General features: G+C 38.5%; 1 protein-coding gene across 4 annotated transcripts; it reads right to left on the reverse strand.

Moving 5' to 3' along the window:
* Positions 1-1,040: 1,040 nt before the first annotated feature.
* Positions 1,041-9,398, reverse strand: LOC103707276 (biotin carboxyl carrier protein of acetyl-CoA carboxylase). 4 transcript variants are annotated; one of them, XM_008791700.4, is made up of 9 exons: positions 9,193-9,394; positions 6,755-6,943; positions 5,570-5,637; positions 4,405-4,458; positions 3,302-3,571; positions 3,159-3,221; positions 2,958-3,026; positions 2,822-2,867; positions 1,041-1,396 (listed from the first exon to the last, which is right to left on the reverse strand). In XM_008791700.4, the coding sequence occupies exons 1-9, from the start codon at positions 9,224-9,226 to the stop codon at positions 1,335-1,337; spliced, it is 855 nt and encodes a 284-aa protein (XP_008789922.1). In that variant the 5' UTR covers positions 9,227-9,394; the 3' UTR covers positions 1,041-1,334. The 4 variants fall into 4 exon arrangements, with proteins under 4 accessions (XP_008789922.1, XP_017698323.1, XP_026660535.1 ...); XM_017842834.3 differs by having other exon boundaries at positions 5,570-5,646; XM_026804734.2 differs by lacking the exon at positions 4,405-4,458 and having other exon boundaries at positions 9,193-9,398.
* Positions 9,399-23,275: the final 13,877 nt, after the last annotated feature.

Here is a 23,275-nt window from a genome sequence, read left to right on the forward strand (position 1 = left end):
AATTGGACAGAAATTTGTCTGCCACTTCCATGAGAAAGTGGTTTGCCTTCATAATGCCCCAAGCGTGTCGAACCTCGGCCTAGGTGGAAGCCCCAGTACCTTGCTCAATGCCGAAAGGGTCACTGCCGCCACCGTCGATGGCAACGGTAGCGAAGTCGCACAAATGGCGAAGTCGCACTGCCTCCTCCAGTTCTCTGAGGGAGAGCTGCTGATCCACGTCCTGACTCAAGGATGAGGAGGAGATGGTCGCGAACACAAATGGCGGCGAAGGATCAGTCGACCTCTAGCGCTCCTCCTGCGCTTGGGGCGGCGGAGCGTACCCTTCTCCATAGCCACCACGGCTGCCTCTGCCATCACCCCGTCCTTTGCCTCCTCCACCTCTACCGCCTCGGCCTCCTCCTCGCTGGCCAGAGGACGGAGCTTCGGGTTGCGCCTCCCTATAGTAATCGCCACCTCTCTAACGGCCGCCACGCCTCGACATCCGGCTACCGAGTTCAAAGTAGAAGACAGTGTACAGAGAATGGTAGAGGAAATGTCAGAGAGTTGGAGAACCGGAGAACTGGTGGAGAGAACAGGTGGGCCGGAGCTCTGGGCAGGCCTTAAGCCCCAACTCTGGGCCGGGCCGAGTCACGGACTTGTTTTGTAAGACAATAATTTCAATTGTTTGGTTCGGGTCTAAACAGGTCACAAGTCAACCCGACTCATTTACATCCTTAACCACAAATATTTCAAGAGACCTGAATTGCCCAAGCTTCTCATCATCGACAGCTTTAAGTTGAAGTATTTGTGTCAGCATATAATGAGAATTTACTAGTGGATGTGCGCATCAGGGATGGATAATCCTAATTTAGCCACTGCTATGTGGTAATTGCCTTCATTTGAAATCAAATGTTCAGAAAATGACAGCGGCATCTTGAAAGACAAATGTTCAGCCAAACAGCAACCAGTTTTGATTTCTGTTGTATACCGAGAGCACCGAAAAAAATCTCTCCAAGACTCACCACTATCTCACAAGGCAAAATGGTACTCCCCCTAACCAATGTGAAATTTATCCCGAGTTAAGGAGATTAAAGCAACGAGAGCTCATCGATACCATGAGTTCTGACATCAATGTTTTACAAGCAAGAGAGAGTAATAGCAGTTCTTCCTGACATAAATTACCCTGTAAATTTGTTCCTCTGGCAAACAATGAACAATAGGTTGCCATGTTGTCTTCCTAAAATTAGTCAATGAATACATCACAGTCGGCGAGGAGAAAGCAGAAATAGGCAAATCCAAGGCCAAATGGATGACAAAACCGCCTGAGAAACTAAGTTTGTGACTTATCAAGCAACTCACTCAATCCCATGGAAGGATGGCAAGACAGCCACGAGCGGGTCTCCATAGCCAACTGCTTCTGTAAGTCGAAGAAATTTGGATAGTCAGTTTGGGTAAGTATCACAGAGGTTAAAGAAGTCTTAAGCACCACTGCACTGCAGAAAGAAAAATTCAAAAGGAATGATAACCAAGTTGTAGATACCAATTTAGACGACAACATAATCCAATCTCTTATATTCATGTGCTATGTTATGTCAGCAAGCGTTACAGAAGTGCTCATCCCACAGAAATAAAAGCAGCAAGAAAAAAGAGAACATCGACATGATGTATCAGATTTCGATATTAAGTTACACAGCATTATGACTTGATCCAAGCAGCAATTTTTATCCTAACTAGACCAATATGTTCACTAGTTAAATTTTTTCTCAGTTACATTATGAATACCTACCAGAAAAAAATTCCAGCACAGGCTTCCAGCATATCTCTATGATACTTTGTATAGGAAGTAGCCAAGCATAACAATTGGTTTGTTGCTGATCCAGCAAAAAAATATGGTAGTGTCACAATTCCAACTGATGAGACCAGTAAGAAATGAATGCCTGATCCAATTATCCATCTGGCTGCCTTTAGTTTTGAACTTCAGACCGCCAATTTCATCATGCTGCACTCCAACCATCCCATGAATATTGTGGTTGTCCCCACCCAGCAAATATTTTAACCTCCTGTTATCCCCTCCCCAATAATGCAACCCCTACCCACCAACACAGCCCCATGCAGTGGCTGCAGGGGTAATGAGGTCTGATGATCCCCAGTGGTGACGACAAGTGTCAGTTTGAGGGGTAGCGTATGAGGAATGGTAACAGAGTAGGGGTTGTGGTAGGAGTTCCAATAGGCAGTTTCTCTCTCTCTCCCCTCAAGCTGTTTTCCAAAAGCAAGAAGGGATAACTGGGAGTATAGGTATGCTAAATATTTTGCCATTTCGTCTCCCCTCTCTAGTTGGATCTTAGCAAAGATGAAAATCCGGCCCATAAAAAAATACATTCATTTTTGGGAGAATTAATGGGGAAGCATATCAGCACTCTTTTTACTGTCTCTTTCTTCTCGCCTATATTTTTTGGTAAGAATTTCTCTTTTCTATCTTGATTGCTTGATTTGTTTGTCCCTCTCCAATCATACATCAATTAAACCATTCAAAATCAACTGTCATTTAATTTATTTATTTATATTGTTGCAGTCATTCATGTTAAAATCTCCCAGCCCCATACGGTAATATTTCACTTTAACTTTTAAGTCTCCCTCTCTCACACACTCAACATCATCCATTTAATACAATACTATTTCTTGTTCAAATAATATCATTTTTAATATCCTGTGTTAACGCAATTCAAAATTTTATATTCATATTTTACCTTTTCCCTCAAATGTGCATTGCGCGTGCTTTGTTTTTAGCAATACCCATTGAAAGAAATTTAATTGTTGGCAGAGTTGGAGATTCAAAGATTACCTCCATCCTGGCAGAGGACCTTTACGACCTCCCCAGCCACATCTGACTGCACAAAAAAGATTCAATAGGCATGAGAAATGAATGGATGTTTATTAGTTAATGAAACAGTGATAAGGAATAGGGAGGAATGGCCCACTTTAACAGGAAGTTCATTGCCAAACTGATCCAAGAAGCCAATGATTTGCCCTTCTTTAATTACGTCACCCTGAATTTTTTTCATATCAACTGAAGAGGTTAGAATTTGTTTCTTGAAACACATATGTTTTGACCATTATTTGAGCTAAGGCAGAACCATGAGTGAAAACAAAGCAATGTACTGGAAGCAATTCTAGATTACCTCTTTACAACTTGGAGGCTGCTTTTTTCCTTTCAATGTTCTTCCCCTTTGGAATGTACCAACCTAGACAATGGGGATGCAAAAATTCTATTAAGGCACTGATTCACAAATATAAGGATAGAAGATACCTGGAGTATTCATACCGTAGGTGATGATACTAGAACATATGCATTTGATGCAGAAGCCTCTAAAGCTACTAGCTTTGATGCCTTTGCAGAAGAAATATTTGCAAATGGACTGGTAGCTGCAGTAGGGGATTTCTGTGATACAACTGGCTGGGCAGCAGCTCCTGACTCATTCATTGGCTGACTTGGAATTGGTGGTGCCGTTGTAGGTGACACAATATGAGTACCAGGACTAGGAGCTCTAGGGCTTTCTATGTCCCTTTTCAGATGCATTTCGAAGTCGCCAATCTGAATCATCCTTGTATGCATCATTATACTTTGCATGGAAAATCTGATATGTGCTTAAGACATACAACTGACAATAAATATCTAATTTCACTAACAGCAATATTTCACTTTAATATTTTAAGGCAGATAATGCTTAACTATTTATTTAAACATGTCCAAAATCCAAAGGAAATTGTAATAGGACCCTAACAACTTAACAAGAGCATATTTGAGGCATCCAAGACCCAAATAGTTACAACAATATTCAGTGATAAACTGGCCTTCGTTTGTTAGATCACAAAGTTGCAAGCATTCACCAGAAAGGCCATTTTAGCAAGTAATAGTGACCAAGAGAATCAGCCAAAGTTCACCTAGGCAATTCAAAGGATCAAAGGATAGGTACACAGAGATAAGGGAAAGAAGATATAAACCTCACAGGAGCATAGCTCCCAAGAAAGCCTATACAAGCACCTTGAAGACTTGAACGATTATTTTTACACCAAAATAAATGTAAGAAATATAGCTAGACCTTGCAAAACTAATTTTACCAGAAGTCTTACTTGATAAGAACATGGATTTGAAAACTACAAGGATATCAGAATGCTTCAACAACTAGATTAAGGGAGAAAACAAATATAGAGATTCTATCCCAAAGCTCCTAATACATTTTTGAGGGGCAAAAGCTTTAAATAAGCTGATCTTGTGCAATGCAGGAACAATTGTCTTCATGGGTTTAAAGTTAGACACAGAGCAGAAATTAGCTGCTTCAATAATACATATCTTCAAGCATTAATCAGTAATTAACATATACTATGGAATGAATTTTTATTAACTAGAAAAGCTGCCAAAATTACCTTTATTTTAAACTCTGCAATATTGGTTTCATCACAGACTTCCAAGATCAATGCCTGCAGCAGTAGTTTTTTTTAGTGATGCATCAAGGTGGAGTAGGCATATGGTTAACAATAAAGATTGCGAAGTTCCAATTCCGAGAACATGACTCAAATCTCCTCAGGATTCATTCAGTTTATTTTGCCCAACTTTCTCCCTTTATTGATGAATAGATTTCCCCCTCAAATGAGAAAATCTATGTTACCTGGACTCTTCAGTTTCAGAATTACCTGTACTTAGAAATGGGTATGGGGCACAACACTTGCGCATGGATCCACAAGAAGAAAATTTTCAAATATTGGAAGGATCCAAAACTTAGACACATACTGATGCCATACACCCAAGTCTGTGTAACATAGATGAAAATCATAGTGAAACCCGTAGCAATCTGAAAAATTATAAATTTTCCATTTTCTCCTCTTGAGACATTCTGTAACACAGAAAGTGAATTAAAGTTCAGTCTGAAAGCAGTGATTGATAACTGAAACACTTCGTCCCTTTTCTCCCCTTGAGATATCTCGTGACAAAAAAAGTGGATTAAAGTTTGGTCCAAAAGCAGTGGCTGATAACTGAAACATCTTCTAGAGAGTGGATATTGCACATTTTGTATTACAATTATTGCATTCTGTGCAGATATTCCCTCCAAAAGGCATCGAATTCAGTGTAATAAGGTACAAAGAATGGATTAGACAGAATGCACATGTGCAACAACTAGAGTCCAGGTATATAATTAGTTTTGCAACAGATCGCTGCATGTCAAAATCAATTTTCTGTTATTAGATTGATGAGAAGTAGCCTCAACATGGACAGGTCAGGTTCCAAAGTAGTTAAATGAACTGAACATATAATAAATCTTCTACCATACATAATGGGAACTCCCAAGCAACCATCAACTGTTGGTCGCTTCCCCCCAAAAAATAGAAAATAAGAAGAATTAGAATTTCAGTCAGATTGGAATGTAATGACATTAAACAAGGCCACCCCCAAAAATAGGTATCATGCTCATGCTTGATGACATGCAATCATCATATGTGCCTCATAATCCATGAGAGAAAACATGTTTAAGCTTATATGATGAGATAAGCTTATATGGGGGAAAGGTGACTTTTCTTGGAGAACAGATTTTACCTCAAACCCAATAGGAAAAGTTGAATTCTGCACACTTATCTTTTCCAATGGCTCTTGTGAACTCCTGTCTGAAGTAATTGATGCATACACAGTAAATAAGTTTCAGCATGCCAAGCCCATATTAAGTGCAAGGATGATAGCAAGGAAAATACTAAGCATATTACAGCATTGGACATAGTAAACCAAGTAACCGAATCATATAGCGGAAGCAGATATTATCAGCTATACCTATCAACAGTGAAATGTAAGTGATAGAATATAACTTTAACAAAAAAAAATGCACCTTGTTAAATTATATGGTGTTGCTTTATGGATCAAGGAATGATGCAACTATCTAGTCATTATCCTACAACCTGACATTGGTCCTCCATTAATTGGTGTCAATCTTTAGGCCAAGGCAACTTTGGGCCGGAAAAAGGGAATGCCATGAAATTTAGAAGCCTAGGTAGTGGATAGGAGACTAAATTGATCAAGGTGAGGGATTCCATTTTTTTTCCTTTTTTGTATACTTCATAAAATAAGAAATGCAACACTTCACATTCAGCATTCTCTATTTAACACTTTGAACTATGTAAGTATAATCTTTCAAGATTGACCAGCATTCTACATGTTCTAAAAGCTTGTATTTACCATCATGCACGTAACTACATGGAAGTTATTCCATTTCTTGAAACTTGTATCTATTCATATTCTTTTCCATGCAACAAGGCCAAACAAGGGTTATAATGATGGAAATCATGATTGGCGTGTGAATAAATCTGATCTTATGCATTCTTGATTTTAAATTTTATCTAATTTTTGTATTATTTAAAATACACTAAAACTTCTGCATCTTACTTAGAGGTCCGATTTTTTCTGTATTTCTGATCGAATGACTACTGTCTACAGTTTCATGTCAGCATCTTAAAGCAAACAAAACTTTCTAACAAATTTTATATTTATCATTACAGAAAAACTGGAAGAGCCATTTTACTCAATATTGTCTATGAATGGTCATCCAATACTTTTGCATGTATGAAGCGGCATGGACAGTTTGACTCCTTATCAGATAATCTCTGAATCTTTTCTAAAAGTCTTGCTATCCTCAAAAACTTTCTAATAAACACTAATGCTGAAGACAAGATGAAAGATGTTAAGCAAACAAAAAGGAATTACAAATTACAAGGAAACCAGGTGCAGACTTGCCTTCACTTGTCAAAACCGAATTTGTCTTCGAGGCTTTTAGATATGGAAGGAATGTCCTATTCCAGCCCTGAGCTACCATGAAACCTCCAGAAAATGGGGTCTTCAGTGCAACATTAGACACATTAGACACATGAGCCACAGCAGGCTTTTCCAAGAAAGACTCTGAAGGTTGCTTTGTCCGAACACCACCTAAGAATAAGTGGTAACACAATGGTCAAAAGTTCATTTCATCACCAAGTCATAATACAAAAACTAACAAAAAGGGCGATCAACTATAGCATGTCAGTTAATCAAAACAATGCATATATAACTTAATAATTACAGAACTAAGATGTGTGTGTTTTCCATATCCATAGTATGGAAAAACACACACACACATTAATTTTGAAATAACTTATGATGTTTTAGGATATACCAAAAAAATGGGAAAAATAAAGGCATGCATATCTACCTATATAAAATAACCTTATGTGATGGAGTAATGAACTAAGTAAAACTATTTTGGTCTCATAAACTAGTATTGTCTTTGCATCCTCATAGGCCCCTGAGAACCCTTTAAGGGTGTATACATTGTCGTAGTACTCGTTTAGAGTTTTGTTTTGGTGCATGGCACACCAAAAACAGATGTTAGATGAGAAAGTTATGGCCTCTAGAAGTTTTGGTTTATGATTGAGCCCTTGAGGTGGCAGATATCTTGCTCCCAAAGCCCATCCAAACTTATCCAAAGTGGCTAGAGTAGTCCACAATGAGTCGACTGATCCTTCTAAAATCATTGTCTATTGTTTCAATCTTATTTTAGAAAGGAAAATGCTTTGGGAAATCTGCCTTGTGAGCATGAGAAGTTTCCTGGGGCCGCTAGAATTGGAATTTTAACTCACCATTCAACCAACCCAAACAAAATGTATTGCACCAATTTCTGGAGTTGCAGCAATTCCCTCTTTCCATGTGCTTGAAAGAACTTTTCATGTGTACATAGCAGGAGCCAATAGTAATATTTTTTTAGAAAAGATTAGTGTCTATCCATCTTAATCTAGGTTAAGGTTGAGTTCGGAAAGGTTTGGGGCAATTAGGGTTGGGTCTTGAAATGATTTTGATAACTTTTGAAGTTTGATTCTCTGTTATATTGAGACTTATTTTGCTATTTTCAGAAAGTTAGGAAGGGACATACAGGTTTCTTTTTCTTTTATATTTCTTAGGGAGAAATACTGGAGGTGTAATGATTTAGTAAAGCCTCCTATTTACTAAGTCTTATTATATTATTGGCTAGTATAATTGGTTTCATGATGATTGACGGAGACTAAATTTTAATCTCGTATCCTTTTCCTTCTATCTTCTTTGTTTTTCATATTCTATTTCTTACCATTGCCCTACTCTGTTTTCTGTTCTCCCTATTCTTCTTTCTCTACTAAATTACAGAGCTAGTTGCTTTTTGCTGAGTAGGTCAATCCCAAATCTTATCAAATTTGACCTGTAATCATTCCCCTACTCTATTTTCTGTTCTTTCTATTCTTCTTTCTCTACGAAATTACACCCAGATACAGCAAGTGATTTTATCTGATTAGGTCAATCCCAAATCTTATCAAATTTGACACATTACCTTCAGTCAATAGGGTTGTATCAATTTCCATCTGAAACTTATTTCTCTCAGCAGTTAAAAGTTAAGTGAAGGATGCTGGTTGTCATTGATGCATCTGTAGCAAGTTGTTCACTGGACTTGCTTTGAGCTTTCCACATACTTAACCACCCAAACCATTTGATGTAAACCACCATTACTAACCTTCTTTACTCTTATGATGCCTGTTTCTGTTAATGGATCATTATTGTGCACGCAACATAGATAAACAGGTAACCTAAGAGGAAAAAGAAAAATGTGCCAAGTCTCTGTTCAACGTTCAGCCCTCAGTAACTAGTGACAATTTGTTTTTTTTTTTTGTAATGCAAGATATTTTAATCAATGGAATATAACGGAACCAGTCCAATTAACCTCAAATTCTTCCCATCAAGACTGTGCTTAACTCATTAATATATGTTCATCTATGGAATTTAAACTTAAACCGATCCATAACCACAAATCTCACTTCCCCTAAGTTCTAAAGCTTGACAATCGCAAATATAATCCGGGGATCCAATCAAAGGCGCACCAAGATTCAGTAAGGATCCATAAGAGCACCATTTTATCAGTACTAATTATTAGCTAACAATCCCAACGCAAGGTTTTCGGAATCTCCCCAAGAGTTCAACACCAAGATCCATGGAACCAAAATCGAGGGACAATTCTCAAGCTCACCGGTCGAAAAATCTACAAGCTTAAATCGTGAAAAATACATCACAAATCCGCTAATGAAAGTTAAAAACATCAAAAATTGCAGCCACCTAACAGAATCAAAAGCTCGGATATGATGAAGTGAATGAGCTGGAAAAGAAGATAAGAGAGTTACCTCGGAAGGAACGGAGGACGGCGGCAGCTTCCATGGATAAGAGGATCTGGAGAAAATAGGAGAGAGATCAAAGTGAGGAGATGGTCGGGGACGGAGAGAGAGAGAGAGAGAGAGAGAGAGAGATTAGGAGGGGCGGTTGGTTTTGGTCTGGCTGCCGGTGGGCGGGGTCTTCGTAATATCCGCCACAGCCCGGATATCGTGGGTGAGGTCCAGACGTGCGCACGGGATTTTTTCTGTGCGGTAACGCATACGGGTTCGCAGGTCCAAGAAGTCATCTCCGTTGCATTGGAGTAATGTGCGGACGACCGTACGCGCGTGATTGAGCGGAAACAAGGTGGAGCCACGGTGGAAGAATTAACTCCATAACCATGCTCTACAAATGACTGATGAACCAAATATATTGTGATTTGCTATGAAAATAATTGTGAATATGGAATCAATTGGGTCAGTCGATATCATGCTAGTGAAAAGATTATGCGCCACCAAGGTGGTAGCCTAGTGGTACTGGGCAGAAATTCTAACCTTAAGGTCCCAAGTTCGAATCACTGCGGCGACGATTAAATTGTGGACCGGAGCTCACTACTTGGGCCACTGCTTGGACTTGAGGTATAGGACCGCTCTTGAACCGCTAGTAGCCGGGGTGGTGCCGGGTGTGACGTACTCACTTGGGACTCGAGCCAGAGCCTAGAGGGGTAGCTGAGCCGGGCCCATGGGTGGGGAGGGTATGAGTAAAACCGGTCGGGGTGCCCAACACACGGCCATTTCTGCCCGCATCGAACATTCTCCTGGCGGGGCGGAGGCCCAGTGGGGGCTGCTATGCGGGGTTGGGCTTGTCTCTTCCTCCCCCCCTACCCCTTTTTTTAGCAAAAAAAAAAAAAAAAAAAAAGATTATGCCATGTCAGCTATGTCCCTTTCTTAGGGTTTGTACATTAGTTGTCCTCCCTTTGTATTTTTTTTTAGTTCACTTCTAGTGTTTCTTTTACACTTTGGTCCTTTAGCTTCTTATTAACTATGTTACTAGTCATCGAACATAAAAAATGCATGTCCGAAGATAAATAGAGAAATATATGTTTACCAAAAAATAAATATAGAAAATGCCTTATTAAAAAGGAAATAAAAATAAAATGACAATCATCTACCGTTACAATTTTGATGATATGTCTTTTGTTTTTTCTAGCAACAATAAAGCATCAAAGATGCAAAATGGGAGTGGAGATAGCGAGATATGAACTTAAATAAGAGAGGGGCTAAAATACAGATGTAATTTTTTTTTTTTTTTTTAGAAAGAGAGATGGAATCTGAATTTTTTTTTAAAAAAAAAATGCAAGAAGAGAGAACCATCTAATTTCCTTCAATCATGAGAGAATCTAGTTTAACACACCTGGGAAAGATTTTTTTCCTTGAAAGATAGAAAATTTATAGAGCAAAATGCATCGTGAGCAGGATAAGAGATAGATCATATGGACACACAAAATTATGAATTTTTGCATGAGTGAGTGAGATTTTTCTCCTAGGAGTGGAAAATTTAGAGAGGGGATTTTGGTGGCAGCGGGGGTAATAGATAAGAAATTGGACTACGACCCCCCAAGTGCCTATTTATGATATCTTGTAGCTCATCTTTCACAAATCATTTCTTTGTACTACGACGACCCCTAAAGATTTTGAGTTTGGTTATGTGCTGCATCAAGTGTTGTTAACCCTTTAGTTTCTTACTTCAACAAGAAAGTAAATGAGTAATGATGCTTTACATATTGTAAAAAGGAAGAGGTCTTCAATTCTCAATATGAAAATTCTAGTTCTACTTATAATTCAAATCACAGTCACTAGTGAACTAAATGCTTCGATGCACTTGACTAGTGATGATGCTCATTCCATTTTGGCTTTTTGACATGTTATTTTGGATCGGTGTTTTGTCTTCTAATACACTTAGAGGTAGAGTTGGGCACTGGGCCGGGCCGTGGCACGGCCCGCCCGCTACAGTGCCGGGCCGTGCCTGGCACGGCCCATTTGAGAGGACCGTGCTGGGTCACAGGGTACTGGCCCGCTTCGGGCCTGGGCCGGCACGGCCTGGTCTAGGCCCGCGGGCCAAGCACGGCACGGCCCGCGGGCCAGCCCGGCACGGCCCATAAGGGCCTGGGCCGGGCTGGCCCGCGGGCCTGGCACGGTCCGGGCCTGGGCCCGGCCCGGCCCGATAAAAATTAATGCTTCATAAATTCTTTTAATAAATTAATAAATATTGAAAACTAAGAATTTATAAATATAAAGCCACCATTGGTGGGGGGTTTGGCATAGACCCCTACCAGTTTATTAATTTAAATCAAAATGGTACATGAAGGGAGGTTTGGACCTTGGTCTGACTTCCAGAATACAATAAGAAAGGGCCGAGGTTCGGACTTTGGTCTGACCTCCAGAATACAATAAAAATGTACAATTATAAAAAATTAAGAAATCTTACTAATCATCAGTGATTCAGTGAATCAGTATTCAGTCTTCAGTCTTCAGTCTTCAGTAGTGTTTGTATCATCATCATCAGAGGATGTTGTATTATGTCCACCTTTATCTTGAAGTCTTGCCTCAGCATCCAACCAATCTTTGAAGCAGAGAAGCATCTCCACCGTTTCGCCCGTCATCCTACTTCTCTTTTCGTCAAGAACACGCCGACCTGCACTAAAAGCGGATTCCGATGCTACCGTGGACATCGGCACAGCTAAAATATCGCGTGCAATTGCAGACATAACAGGATATTGATTTCTAACACTCTTCCACCAAGATAATAAATCTAGATTCTCTATTTGATTTTCATCATATGCAGAATGAAGATCATTTCGTAAATAAAATTCTAGTTCACTACTTAAAGATGAAGAAGATGAAGAGGAACTTGAAGCATGTGTGTGTCTTCTCTGTGCAATGAATGAAAAAATAGATGACGAACGAGAACTACTAGAAGAAGAAATAGAGGTTTGTATTTGTGTTCTAGATCCACGAATTTTTTCATCATATATAGCATAAATATCATAAAGAAGTTGTTTTACCTCATCTTTAGCAGATTCAGAATCTTGATTCATATTTTCAGAGTATGCATCAAGTAAAATTAGCACGCCATTTAATTTAACTCTAGGATCAAATACAGCAGCTAAGTTATGCATAGGACATATCTTGTCCCAATACTCATTCCATTTAGATTCCATTAGGTCAATAATAGGCATTAAAACATCATTATATCTATGTTCTGCAAATTTTTGACTAATTATATATGCTTGTTGTAAAAATGAACATGAAGTTGGATAATAAATACCAGAAAGAACATTGGTAGCATTATAAAAACTAAGCAAAAAATCTTCCAAAATTTTTCCTTTATTCCAATCAGTTTCAGACAATGTAAAGCCTAATCCACGATCATTAATATATGCACTTAATAAGTTTTTATATGGGTATGCATCATGTATCATGCTATATGTGGAGTTCCAACGAGTAATTACATCAAGTTTAAATTTTTTAAAATGTTTACCATGATTTATGCATAATTCCTTAAATTCTTGAAGTCTTGATCTTGAAGCATGAATAAAAGAAACTGCATTTCTAATTTTTGAAATCACATCTTGAATCATGCCCATGCCAGCTTGAACAGAAAGATTTAAGATATGACATGCACATCTAATATGCAATAAATTTCCATCTAACATGGGATGCAATGAGTCTTTTAATAATGCAACAGCAGAATTATTATTAGATGCATTATCAAAAGTAATAGACATAATTTTATCATTAATATTATATGAACATGCAGTTTGATAAATGATATTTGAAATTTATTGCCCAGAATGTGGAAAATCAAAAGCACGAAAAGCAAGAATACGTTTATTTAATTGCCAATCATTATCAATATAATGAGCAGTAATGGCAATAAAACAATTACTACCTACAGATGCTGACCAAATATCAGAAGTTAATGAAATTTTTACATTTAAAGTAGAAAGTGTTTCAATTAAATTTTGTTTCATTGCTAAAAAGTTAGTCATAGCTACTCTTCTAAATGTACGCCTACTAGTTCTTTTGTAAGCAGGTTGTAGGTTTAATTAAACATATTCTTCAAAATTAAAAGATTCACATAAACTAAAAGGTAATTCATCCTTAACTATCCATTTTACAAGTGCTTTTCTTTGATTTTCATGATTATATGCAAAATTACCTACAAGTAATCCCCCTTGTATATTAAGGGTACTTTGAGTTTGAGCATGAGAATCATGCATCCTATGACTCTCTTGATGTCTTTTTAAATGCCCTGTTCCCCCACTACTACTACAACTATAAAGTTTGGCACATTTTTTACATCTAGCTTTTCAGACTCCATCAACCATAACTCTATCAAATTCATTCCATACAGCACTAGTCCTCTTACGAGAAGAGGTTTGATCTTCACTCGGTTCACCAGTTCTAGAGGAACTAGGAACATGGGGTTGGGGATTAGTTTCTTCTCCCTCAGAAACAGGAGGAATGCCAAACTGACTTTCCTCAAAAGATGACATATCTATGATTAATTCAAAAAATAAAAACTAACCGCAAGGAGGAATTGAGTAGAGGGTCGGAGGGCAGAGGCAGAGCCGAGATTCCGAGCTTCCTCTTGTGCTCTCAACAGAAGCGACCTTCTCTTCTCAACAGGAACCTCCTCTTGTGTAGCACTTGAACAAACTAAAAATTAAATTGCTAGAAGAGCACTTTAGAAGAGAGAAATAATAGCAGTAGAGAAGGAGAGAATAGTTGGTTTGGTGTGGTGAGAATGAGGGAGGAATGGGCTATTTATAGAAGCCCAAAATTTTTTTCCCAAAATACCCCTCACTTCAGCCGTTATTGGACTGTTGGGAGGGGTAAAAGGGTCTTTTTCCCGAAAATAGCCGTTGGAAACGGCTATTTTCCTCCCCCTCTCCAGACGGGCCGTGCCTGGCACGGCCCGTCTGGAGCCGTTGCGGGCCGTGCCTGGCACGGCCCGTCTGGAGCCGTTGCGGGCCGTGCCTGGCACGGCCCGTGGCGTGCCGTGCCCGGCCCGGCCCGCCAATAGACGGGCCTGGGGCCGGGCTGGCGTTCCGTGCTGGACGGGCCGTGCCCGGCACGGCCCGCTTCATAAGCGGGCCGGGCCAGGCACGGCCCGTTTATTCCTTGGGCCCGGTGGGCCTGGGCCGGGCCGGCCCGGCACGGCCCGTTGCCCAACACTACTTAGAGGCCCAACCTACTCTGCTCTTTTATCCTTGTGCTGGAGTTGGTTTTGGTTGTTTTGCAGGGTGATGCAGATACTACTCTGGACAGGCTCTGGCAGAAGAAGAAAGTTGAAGTGCGACAACAGTGTAGCTTTTGTTGATTTTGTTGCATTTGTATTGGATGCATTTCCTTCAGCAAGATTTATCCTGGTGTAAATATTAGTAGCAATGCTAATGTTGGGAGTCAGTGCCAGCTTAGATTCGAGCCTTTTTCTGGCACCTCAATCATAATTGGGAGATTAAACTTCTTATTTCATTTGTACTCTGTGCTGCCTTCCACCTTTTTGAATATGTTTGATTGATCCTCAAGTTTGTCATTCTCCAAGATGCTCTTCAATGCATCTCCTCTGAAATTATGGATGTCTTGAGGGATATTTTCTTGTGACTTTGGTATCAAAGGTTTTTGCTCATGAACCGAGAGAAGACTGGGTGGGATAGTTTCTGCTTGGCTCTTGTAGTTTAAAGCATCAGTGACTACTTATGTGACATCAATTATTGCTTCTGTTTTAGGTTCTGCACTTTGTTACTTGAGATCTTAAACTCAGTGTAAAATCAATCCTTTCTGGTTTTGTGCTTTCTTGATATGTTGAAGTCTTGTGTTTTCTTGATATGCTGAAGTTTTCTGCATCAATGACCAGTTATATTGGTTACTTGAGGCCTCAAAGTTGGTAAAAAATCAGTCCTTTCTAGTTTTGTGCTTTCTTGGCATGGTGAAGTTTTGTATGTTCTTGATATGCTGAGGTTTTCTGCATGACATTTTAACCGTCGATCATCGTAAGCTCATGCCACATGACTGCTGTATATTGCAGCAGTTTAAAGTTTTAACTGGGGTGAGAACTAATGCACAAAACTGATGAACACCAACAACTTACTTGCACCATCTATTGAACATGACTCAATCTCTGCCATGCATTCTCATTTCAGTTGGATTTTTTTTTTATTTTTTGCATGATGGTCTGGTGAGTGCATCTGACCAATGTAACTAGTAACTACTAGTGTAAGGAAGTGCTAGGGAACTAACAACCTTTATTTCCAACATGGTGGTCAATAATGGTAACCTAGGGTGTCTGCTAATACTGAAACCGATATTTTGCAACTGATAACCTAGCCGGAACTTTTTTCGTAGCCGGTTAATAGGTCACTAGTTAATTACAGTTCGATCGGGCTAGTCACCCTCTTTCAACAAAACTGTTTCTGGGTTAGGCACAATGATAACTGGATTGAAGCTAAACATTTAAGTCTCTCTACAGATTGTGCAAGAAGGAGTATATCTAAAAACATGCCTATAGTAGGAAGAACCTGAACTCCAATGTCAAATCACTCAGGAGCGGGCCGTGGCTTGCGTCGGAAGATCTAAAACTTCCCTGTGGTTGAGAGCCACCTAGGGGTGGAAATCATGCCTTGATTGGAAAGGAAGATCATGGTGCTTGGTGGAGAAACTCCAAATCCATTGCGCTTCCATGGTGCTATAGTAACTATCCTGCTCGGCCATTCGGCCATCTTCTTGATCCTAATTTCCGACATCACAGGGAGTTTGTGAATGTGGCAGTTCTTGAAACAAGCGGCACTGAGGCAACATGGTGAAGGCTGCTGCTTCTTCCCATGCCTGCATGCTGACACATACCAAGTGCTAAACATGAAAACAATATGAATGGTTGATCCATCTAGTTCAGCGGTTGCGAGCGATATTTGTAAAAATCTGGATCTGTTTTTGCCTTAGCCTGCACTTGCTAATGGTTTTAGAACATGAACCGAGATCTTGCTTAATGGGAACCCTAATAACAGGATTATAAATCCTCATGTTCATTGAGGCTATGATTATTACTTGCAACTTCACATAATCAAGCCTTTGACAGGTTATTTGTGGAAATGAACCGCTGTTATAACTATCATTAGTGGATGAACAGTAAAAAAAGTAAACTGAGAATAGGTAGTCTTATCACAGAAGGGTTATTCTAATGGAGCAATGATTAGATATTGGTTTTATTTAAATACCCATCATATACAGTAAAAGAAACTGGAATTAAACGAGGATTTACAGTAGAGATTAGATATTTTTGACAAGTTGGCAACTTTTGATTGCATCTGACATAATGATCACTTTCAGTCATATCATTCGATTAAGCATATTATAAATTCAGATCCTTTCACTTATCAAAGTTTAGGATTAGATGATTTTGAAAGGTAGTGGTTGGTGAGGATTGTTGAGAGGGGTGCTTTCAACTGCTGTATAATGCTGCCATAACATTTATAGAATCCACTAGTAAGTCGTGCCATCACTTTTCGATGTTTTCGCCCCAAATGGAGTGCAAAATTCTTGTGTGATCTTTGATTGAGATTCTTTGAGTTTGAGTTTTAACTAATGGCCGGTAGGGAGGATTGCACTGCATCAATGCATTATACGTAAGTACTTGCATGCAAAGTGCATAACTGTAGACGTGGAAATCGGCCAACAGAGATGGAAGCAATCATTGTTCCTAGCTAGATCCAAGTCTGGCTGGTGAACAGGGAAATGTAGACTATGTAGTAATAGGTTGCAAAATGAGGGACAGATCCTTCTGTTAGGGGCCTTTTGGTATTGCTGATGTTTTCTGTTTTGGTTTTCAAAAACCAAGAAGAAAAAGTGAGCCAGACTGAGCAAATGTGTTTCATGAAATCCCTGTTCTCTTTAAATTTTCTTAAATTTTTTTAGATCATTCATCGGTAAATATTCAGAAAAGTGAAAATAAAAGAAGGAATGGCAGAAGTTCCCTGCAAAAAAACTGTGTGTGAAAATAATCTCTATGCGGTGTTTCACTTAATTGTAAGGAAACAGACTGGGTTTGAGGTTAGTATCAAATATAAAATCCTTATCATCATCTTTTGCTCACTTTCATAATTATGATTTATTAATTTTCACTACTATTATTTTGGTAATTCTGCTCGGTTGGCTAGAATAAGACAGGCTTGAACTTGCGGCCAGGCAGCTAAAGTGGACAGCAAGCACTGATAAGCCTTTTATCTGACGTATGATTCGCATCCAACCTCTTAATCTCTGCTTCAGGAGACTGGTGCCAAAGAGGTAGAAGTTGATGGCTTTTGTTTTTGTTGTCGGATGATCCTACTATTTGCAAGATTATCACAGGAAACGACTTTGAGTGCTGTTCCAAAAAAAAACAGTGATGTACACATCCTTCAGTCATTTCATGATAGCAGCATAGAATATATCAACTAACTTTAGGAACGAAAATTTCTCTGCTCCTTCTTGTCATAGAATTAGAATATAACAATAGATTTCGCCAATAAAAATTTTGACATCCTTACTTAAAGTCGCGTAAATACGATTAAATCCACCAACAGGAGCACTCTAGACCGTTCCTTTTACGTGGATAAGATATTTTCATGCAGTGTGCGAAAAAAAAAGTTGCTCATCATATAACAGATGCTTCTTTTTGCAAGTTAATTGAAGCTAGTCCATGATTCTTCACTTATGTGCTCATTGGCTAATCCACACACACACACACAGAGAGAGAGAGAGAGAGAGAGATGTGCAAGGCGTGTGTGGTAAAATGAGTCCAAGAAACAATAACAAGCAAATGGAGGGATGTGGATCATATGGACAGAACTTTCTCTTTGTCAACCTCTCATGACCACAAGGCAGCCTCCACCATGGTCCTTGAAGGACAACAGAAGCACAAGCCCACCCCTTTCCTCCTCCCTCCGTTGAAAGTATGGCCTGCTCTTTTTGTCAAGCACTTGTGCATCCACGACCCATCATCACTAGTAGCCTCTGGTTGAAGTACTGAAGCAAGTAGAATCCTAGAATGAGGAAGATTTGTCCTGGTAGTCGGAATCGATCCATCATCCACCTTATAGTGCATCATTGCTGATAAATTCCAGAAAGCGTTGATTTGACGACTGCCATTATTATTCTTGCACACATTGTAATAGTGGATGAAGTTGATAAGCACATGGCAATGTTGAATCCTATCCAGCGTTCGACCAATGGCTAATTGTCCAGCATCAACTGGATAATGGAAGCACCATAATGAGACCAAAGGTGCACCCTCTTGTCCTGCGAAAGGATTTAAAAGGAGAGTAGTTGGAGCTTGGGAGAGACCTTTAGCATGCCTTTATAAATTTTTTCTCGCGTACACATTGCATTTGAAGCTGCTGGAAACGTAAACCTAATTTAATGTTTTTTTTTTTTTTTGACCTTTATGGCATCCTATCTAATTTTCTAGTTTTTTAATATACTTAATAATCTCTTAGTTTAAGCCCGTGCGTTTTATAGTACTAAGGTGTGTCTTTTTGTTTTCTTTTTGAAAAGAAGAAAAGAGTGGTGGAGCTTGGTAGGAAAATTTTCTTGAGCAGATTTTTGTTTTTAATACTTGGGTTTTGACGAGCTTACCGTAGGAAAAAAAATCAATTAGTGTGAAGTAGGTGTACAAGACAAAGAAAGATGCAAAGAGAGAAGTTCAAAATACAAAACAAGGTTGGTAGCAAAAGGTTATAAACAACAATCCGAAGTTGATTTTGGTAAAATATTTGCTTCCGTTGCTCGGTTAGAGACTATTAGATTGATTCTTTCTTTGGCCGTTCAATACAAATGGAAAATCTATCGATTTGATGTGAAATCGGCTTTCTTGAATGGCTTTTTAGAAGAAGAGATATATGTAGAACAACCTTTGAGGTATATTAAAATAGGTCATGAAGACAAAGTGTACAAGTTGAAAAAGGCTTTTTATGGGTTGAAGCAAGCACCAAGAGCATGGAATGCAAGAATAGACAATTATTTTTATGATAATGGTTTAATAAATTCAAGAAGAACATGATCCGAGAATTTGAAATGATAGAGGGTTGATGGCTCATTTTCTTGGTATTGAGGTGGTACAAATGAAAGATGAAATTTTCATCTCTCAAAGTGGCTATACAAAAAAGATTCTCAAGAGGTTTGGAATGGAGTCTTGCAATCAGATTAATATCTTCCTTGAATGTGGCTTGGAGTTAAGAAAGAGTATTGGAAATGGCAATACTGATTCTATTTACTTCAAAAGCTTGGTTGGAAGCCTCCGATATCTCACTTTCTTTATGGTGTTGGGTTAATTAGTAGATATATGAAAATACCAGATCATTCACATCTAAATACGGCTAAGAGGATCCTACGCTCTATCAAAAGTGCACTCAATGATGGTTTATTCTATTCTTATTTACATGATTTTAGACTTGTGGGTTATTCTGATAATGACCGGGATAGAGATTTGGATGAAAGAAAGAGCACCTCTAGTTATATCTTCTTTATGGGAAATGGTATCAACGTATGAGGCGGAGTATGTGGCAACAAATTCTACTATTTCTCATTCTATTTGGTTGAGAAATTTGTTAAACTATTTGGGTTTCCCTCAAGAAAGTGTCACGAAGATTTTTGTTGATAAACAATCGGTAATTGCTTTAGCTAAAAATCCAGAATTTCATGAGATAAGCAAGCATATTGGCACACGCTATTATTTTATTTGGAAGCATATGAAGAAGCAAAAAGTGGAATTAGTGCATTGCAAGTCTGAAGACCAAGTGACGGATATCTTCACCAAGCCATTGAAGCATGATGTGTCTAGAAGATTGAAGAACATGTTGGGCATGGAGACTTTTGAAAATTGGGTTTAAGAGAGGATGTTGGAAATGTAAACCCAATTTAATGGGTTTCTTTTGACTTTTTGTTTTATGGCATCCTATGTAATTTTTTTGATTTTTAGTGTACTTAATAGCCTCTTAGTTTAAGTCTCATTTTATATAAAAGAAAGAAAAAAAACCAGCCCATAGGTTTTATGGTATGAGGGTGTGCTTTTTTGTTTTCTTATGAAAAAAAGAAAAAAGTGGTGAGAGCTTGGTAGGAGAAATTTCTTGAGCAGATTTTAATGTTAAAAAGAAGAAAATTATAAGAAGAAAAGGCACTTTTTAATTGTTGATTTTTTACATATTTGTAAATTATATTTTCAGTTTTTCATGGTTGAAATGAAGAATTTTGTGAAGTGGATTTGAGTTTATCTTATGTCCCATTATTCAGCTCTATTTTTTATTATTATTTGATACTATTTGCATGTTATTAGCATCTATTTTGCTCCAACAAAAGTATCAGTGCACTGCACTGTTGGGGTGTTATCATTTTGGTGAGTTTCAAAGGCTTTACCAGGATTGTAGCCTATGTGGCGAGCACCCACCTTCTCTAAGACGACAAGCTTTCTGATGATGGTGACACCAAGCAATCACGAAATATATTGTGATGCGATGCGATCGGATCCGGTCGTCGAATATCTTGGTGCAATCCAATCTTTAGTATTCCTGCAATTTCCTTCCATTCGTTTGCGCCTTTTAAGTCGCCAACGATGCATGGAATAATACACTATTGATCTCATAAAGATTTCTTTGTCATTTGTGCAAACCGAGATCCATCTCCGCATGGATGTCACCAGCTACTTAGATATCGGGCGACAGGGGTGTCTTTCGCAGCAACTCCAAGACAGGAAATGTGGGGTGTGGACTGTGGAGACGTGTGGCAAATCTTATTACAGAAGCTTCAAGATGTAAATGGAGTTCCAGAAGATTATATTCCAAGAGATATGATGCAATCTTATCTTTGGAGCACCCTTCTTTGTTCTGCCATCTTTTCAGATAGATTGTGGCCATGCAAAGTGTTAAAACTTTGTCGCTTGTTTTGCACATAATTATGCCAATCAAAGAAGTAGAAGTTCTGCACGTAAATGAGTTCTGCACAAGAATCAAATGGAGACTTAAGCCCTGAACCAATACATTGTCCATTTAGAAACAATTATAGGCTACAGGACATTGGTGTGCCTTTTTCTTCGGAAAAAAATGTAAATTTTATGCATGCAAGTTGGCAAATGTTTCAGTATTTGATCTAAATAATTAAATACCATGCCAACACGATTTCAAACTTCAGCGTATACATAGATATATGATATAATCTCAAGTGATCTCTCTTACAAACTTTGTGCTGCATGAAATCCAACACAACGATATACATTGCAAACTATCTAGCTTTCCATCTCGATTAATATATGAAAGGGTAAGAGACAGAATTTGCTTCAAAAACCCTGTGGAACCTCAGCAAATTAACACTTCAGTCATGTTTCGAGGAGAAAGCAGCAGAATAAAGGCTGTGTTTATTGATAGGGAAGGACAAAGTAAAGAAGAAATCAGCCATAAAAAATATGACAGATTTAGTTCATTTTCACCCTCCTCTTCACTCATTTGCATGCTTAATTTCGCAGCTTTCCTCGCTATCTTAGCAACTAAAACCTGAGCCAAGATGCCCAGATGTGATGGTGAGTGATATGGACTGTCATTACAAATTGTTGTCTGTATCAATGTCTTTGTGGCACTAACACAAGTGGAGCTACATGAGGCAGGACATGTGCCAAAAATGTCCGTCACCTACACGATTCCTGCTTTAGCTCGTGCTCGGTTGTGCAAGAATCATGAACTGCGATCTCGATCGATTTCTTCCATGTAGACAAGGCTACCAGAGTGCTAGGATTTAATCGATCTCAAAAAGCAGGAACACCGCACTTTTGACTATCATGTGCAAAAAGAAGCAGGAGGAAAATCCAATGTAGACAGCCAAGGTGATGAAAAATCTTATCAGCTGCTGGTAGAACTGAAAACTTAGTAACTAGGTCATAAAATTTCTAGTATGTACACTCTATGTTTACGAAAATATTTATAAGGTGAGGTAGATAACATGCTTTACGACATTGTCATAGGATATTAATAGTGATTACCAGAATCACTAATCATGTTTATCTTGAATTTGGAACAAATAGAGTATACTACAGAATATCTCGATCATTGTCTGCAGGACTAGCTTTACAGGTTCATGTCACCTGATATTTTGATATACTGCGGTCCGCAGCACTCGACATATTTTGTCTATTCTGGGATTCCCTGTGTAAAATAATTGATCCATTGGTCACATTAATTAACAAGTTTAGCTCATGTGGATTAAAAATTATCTTACCAGAAAAAAGGTGTCTACTATATGTATAACAATTTGCAGCTAAATTTCATTCAGTGTCTACTATATGAACACCTTTAATAATTCAAGTACAGTATAAAAATTGAAAAAGCATTTGATTGTATTGTTCCATTATTTTAGCTTAAAATTAAAAATTTTCATGGTGGAGTTGGACGAGCCACTGGACTTCACTATGTCTGAAACCTCGAATCGAGCTTCTTATCTTTCAGTCTCATATGCTTAAACCTAACTAATACAGCATAATATTGTCAAAGATATTAATCAAGCTCAACTGATTTCGTATAATGTTTGATGAAATGCCAATTTTTGTTTTGGACCTACGATCCTCCACCATGAAGCTGGTGAAACTTTATCATTCATTTATAAATAGAAATAAGTCCAGAACTAAAATCCAATCAATCAACTATATTTCGATTTTGTCGATCATCATGCTGCTTGAATTCTACCACACGTATACGTTTTAAGTGACTATATCTAAATTGTTTTCATGTGATTTTCAGCAGATAAGGAAACCTTAGTCTTAAAATCATCATGAGGACATGAAACAAATTTCCATGGTGGAGCTCCATGTCAGATGAGCAAAAAGACTTTGTGGTTATAGAGCATTTCAAAGTTTACCTCGCATGCAAGGATATCATAGAATAGTAAAATTAATTGTGGAAGTTCTACAAGTATGGAAACATGCTGTCCTGTCGAAAAAGTCCATGGGTCCTCCACCCACTGGAGTTGCATTGCCAGATTGGCTGGAATTCGGCAGATTCACCAAGAAAAGAAGAAGATAAGCTGCTACTTTTATCCA

This window comes from Phoenix dactylifera, chromosome 13, assembly GCF_009389715.1.
Source record: "Phoenix dactylifera cultivar Barhee BC4 chromosome 13, palm_55x_up_171113_PBpolish2nd_filt_p, whole genome shotgun sequence".
NCBI classification, from domain to species: Eukaryota; Viridiplantae; Streptophyta; class Magnoliopsida; order Arecales; family Arecaceae; genus Phoenix; species Phoenix dactylifera.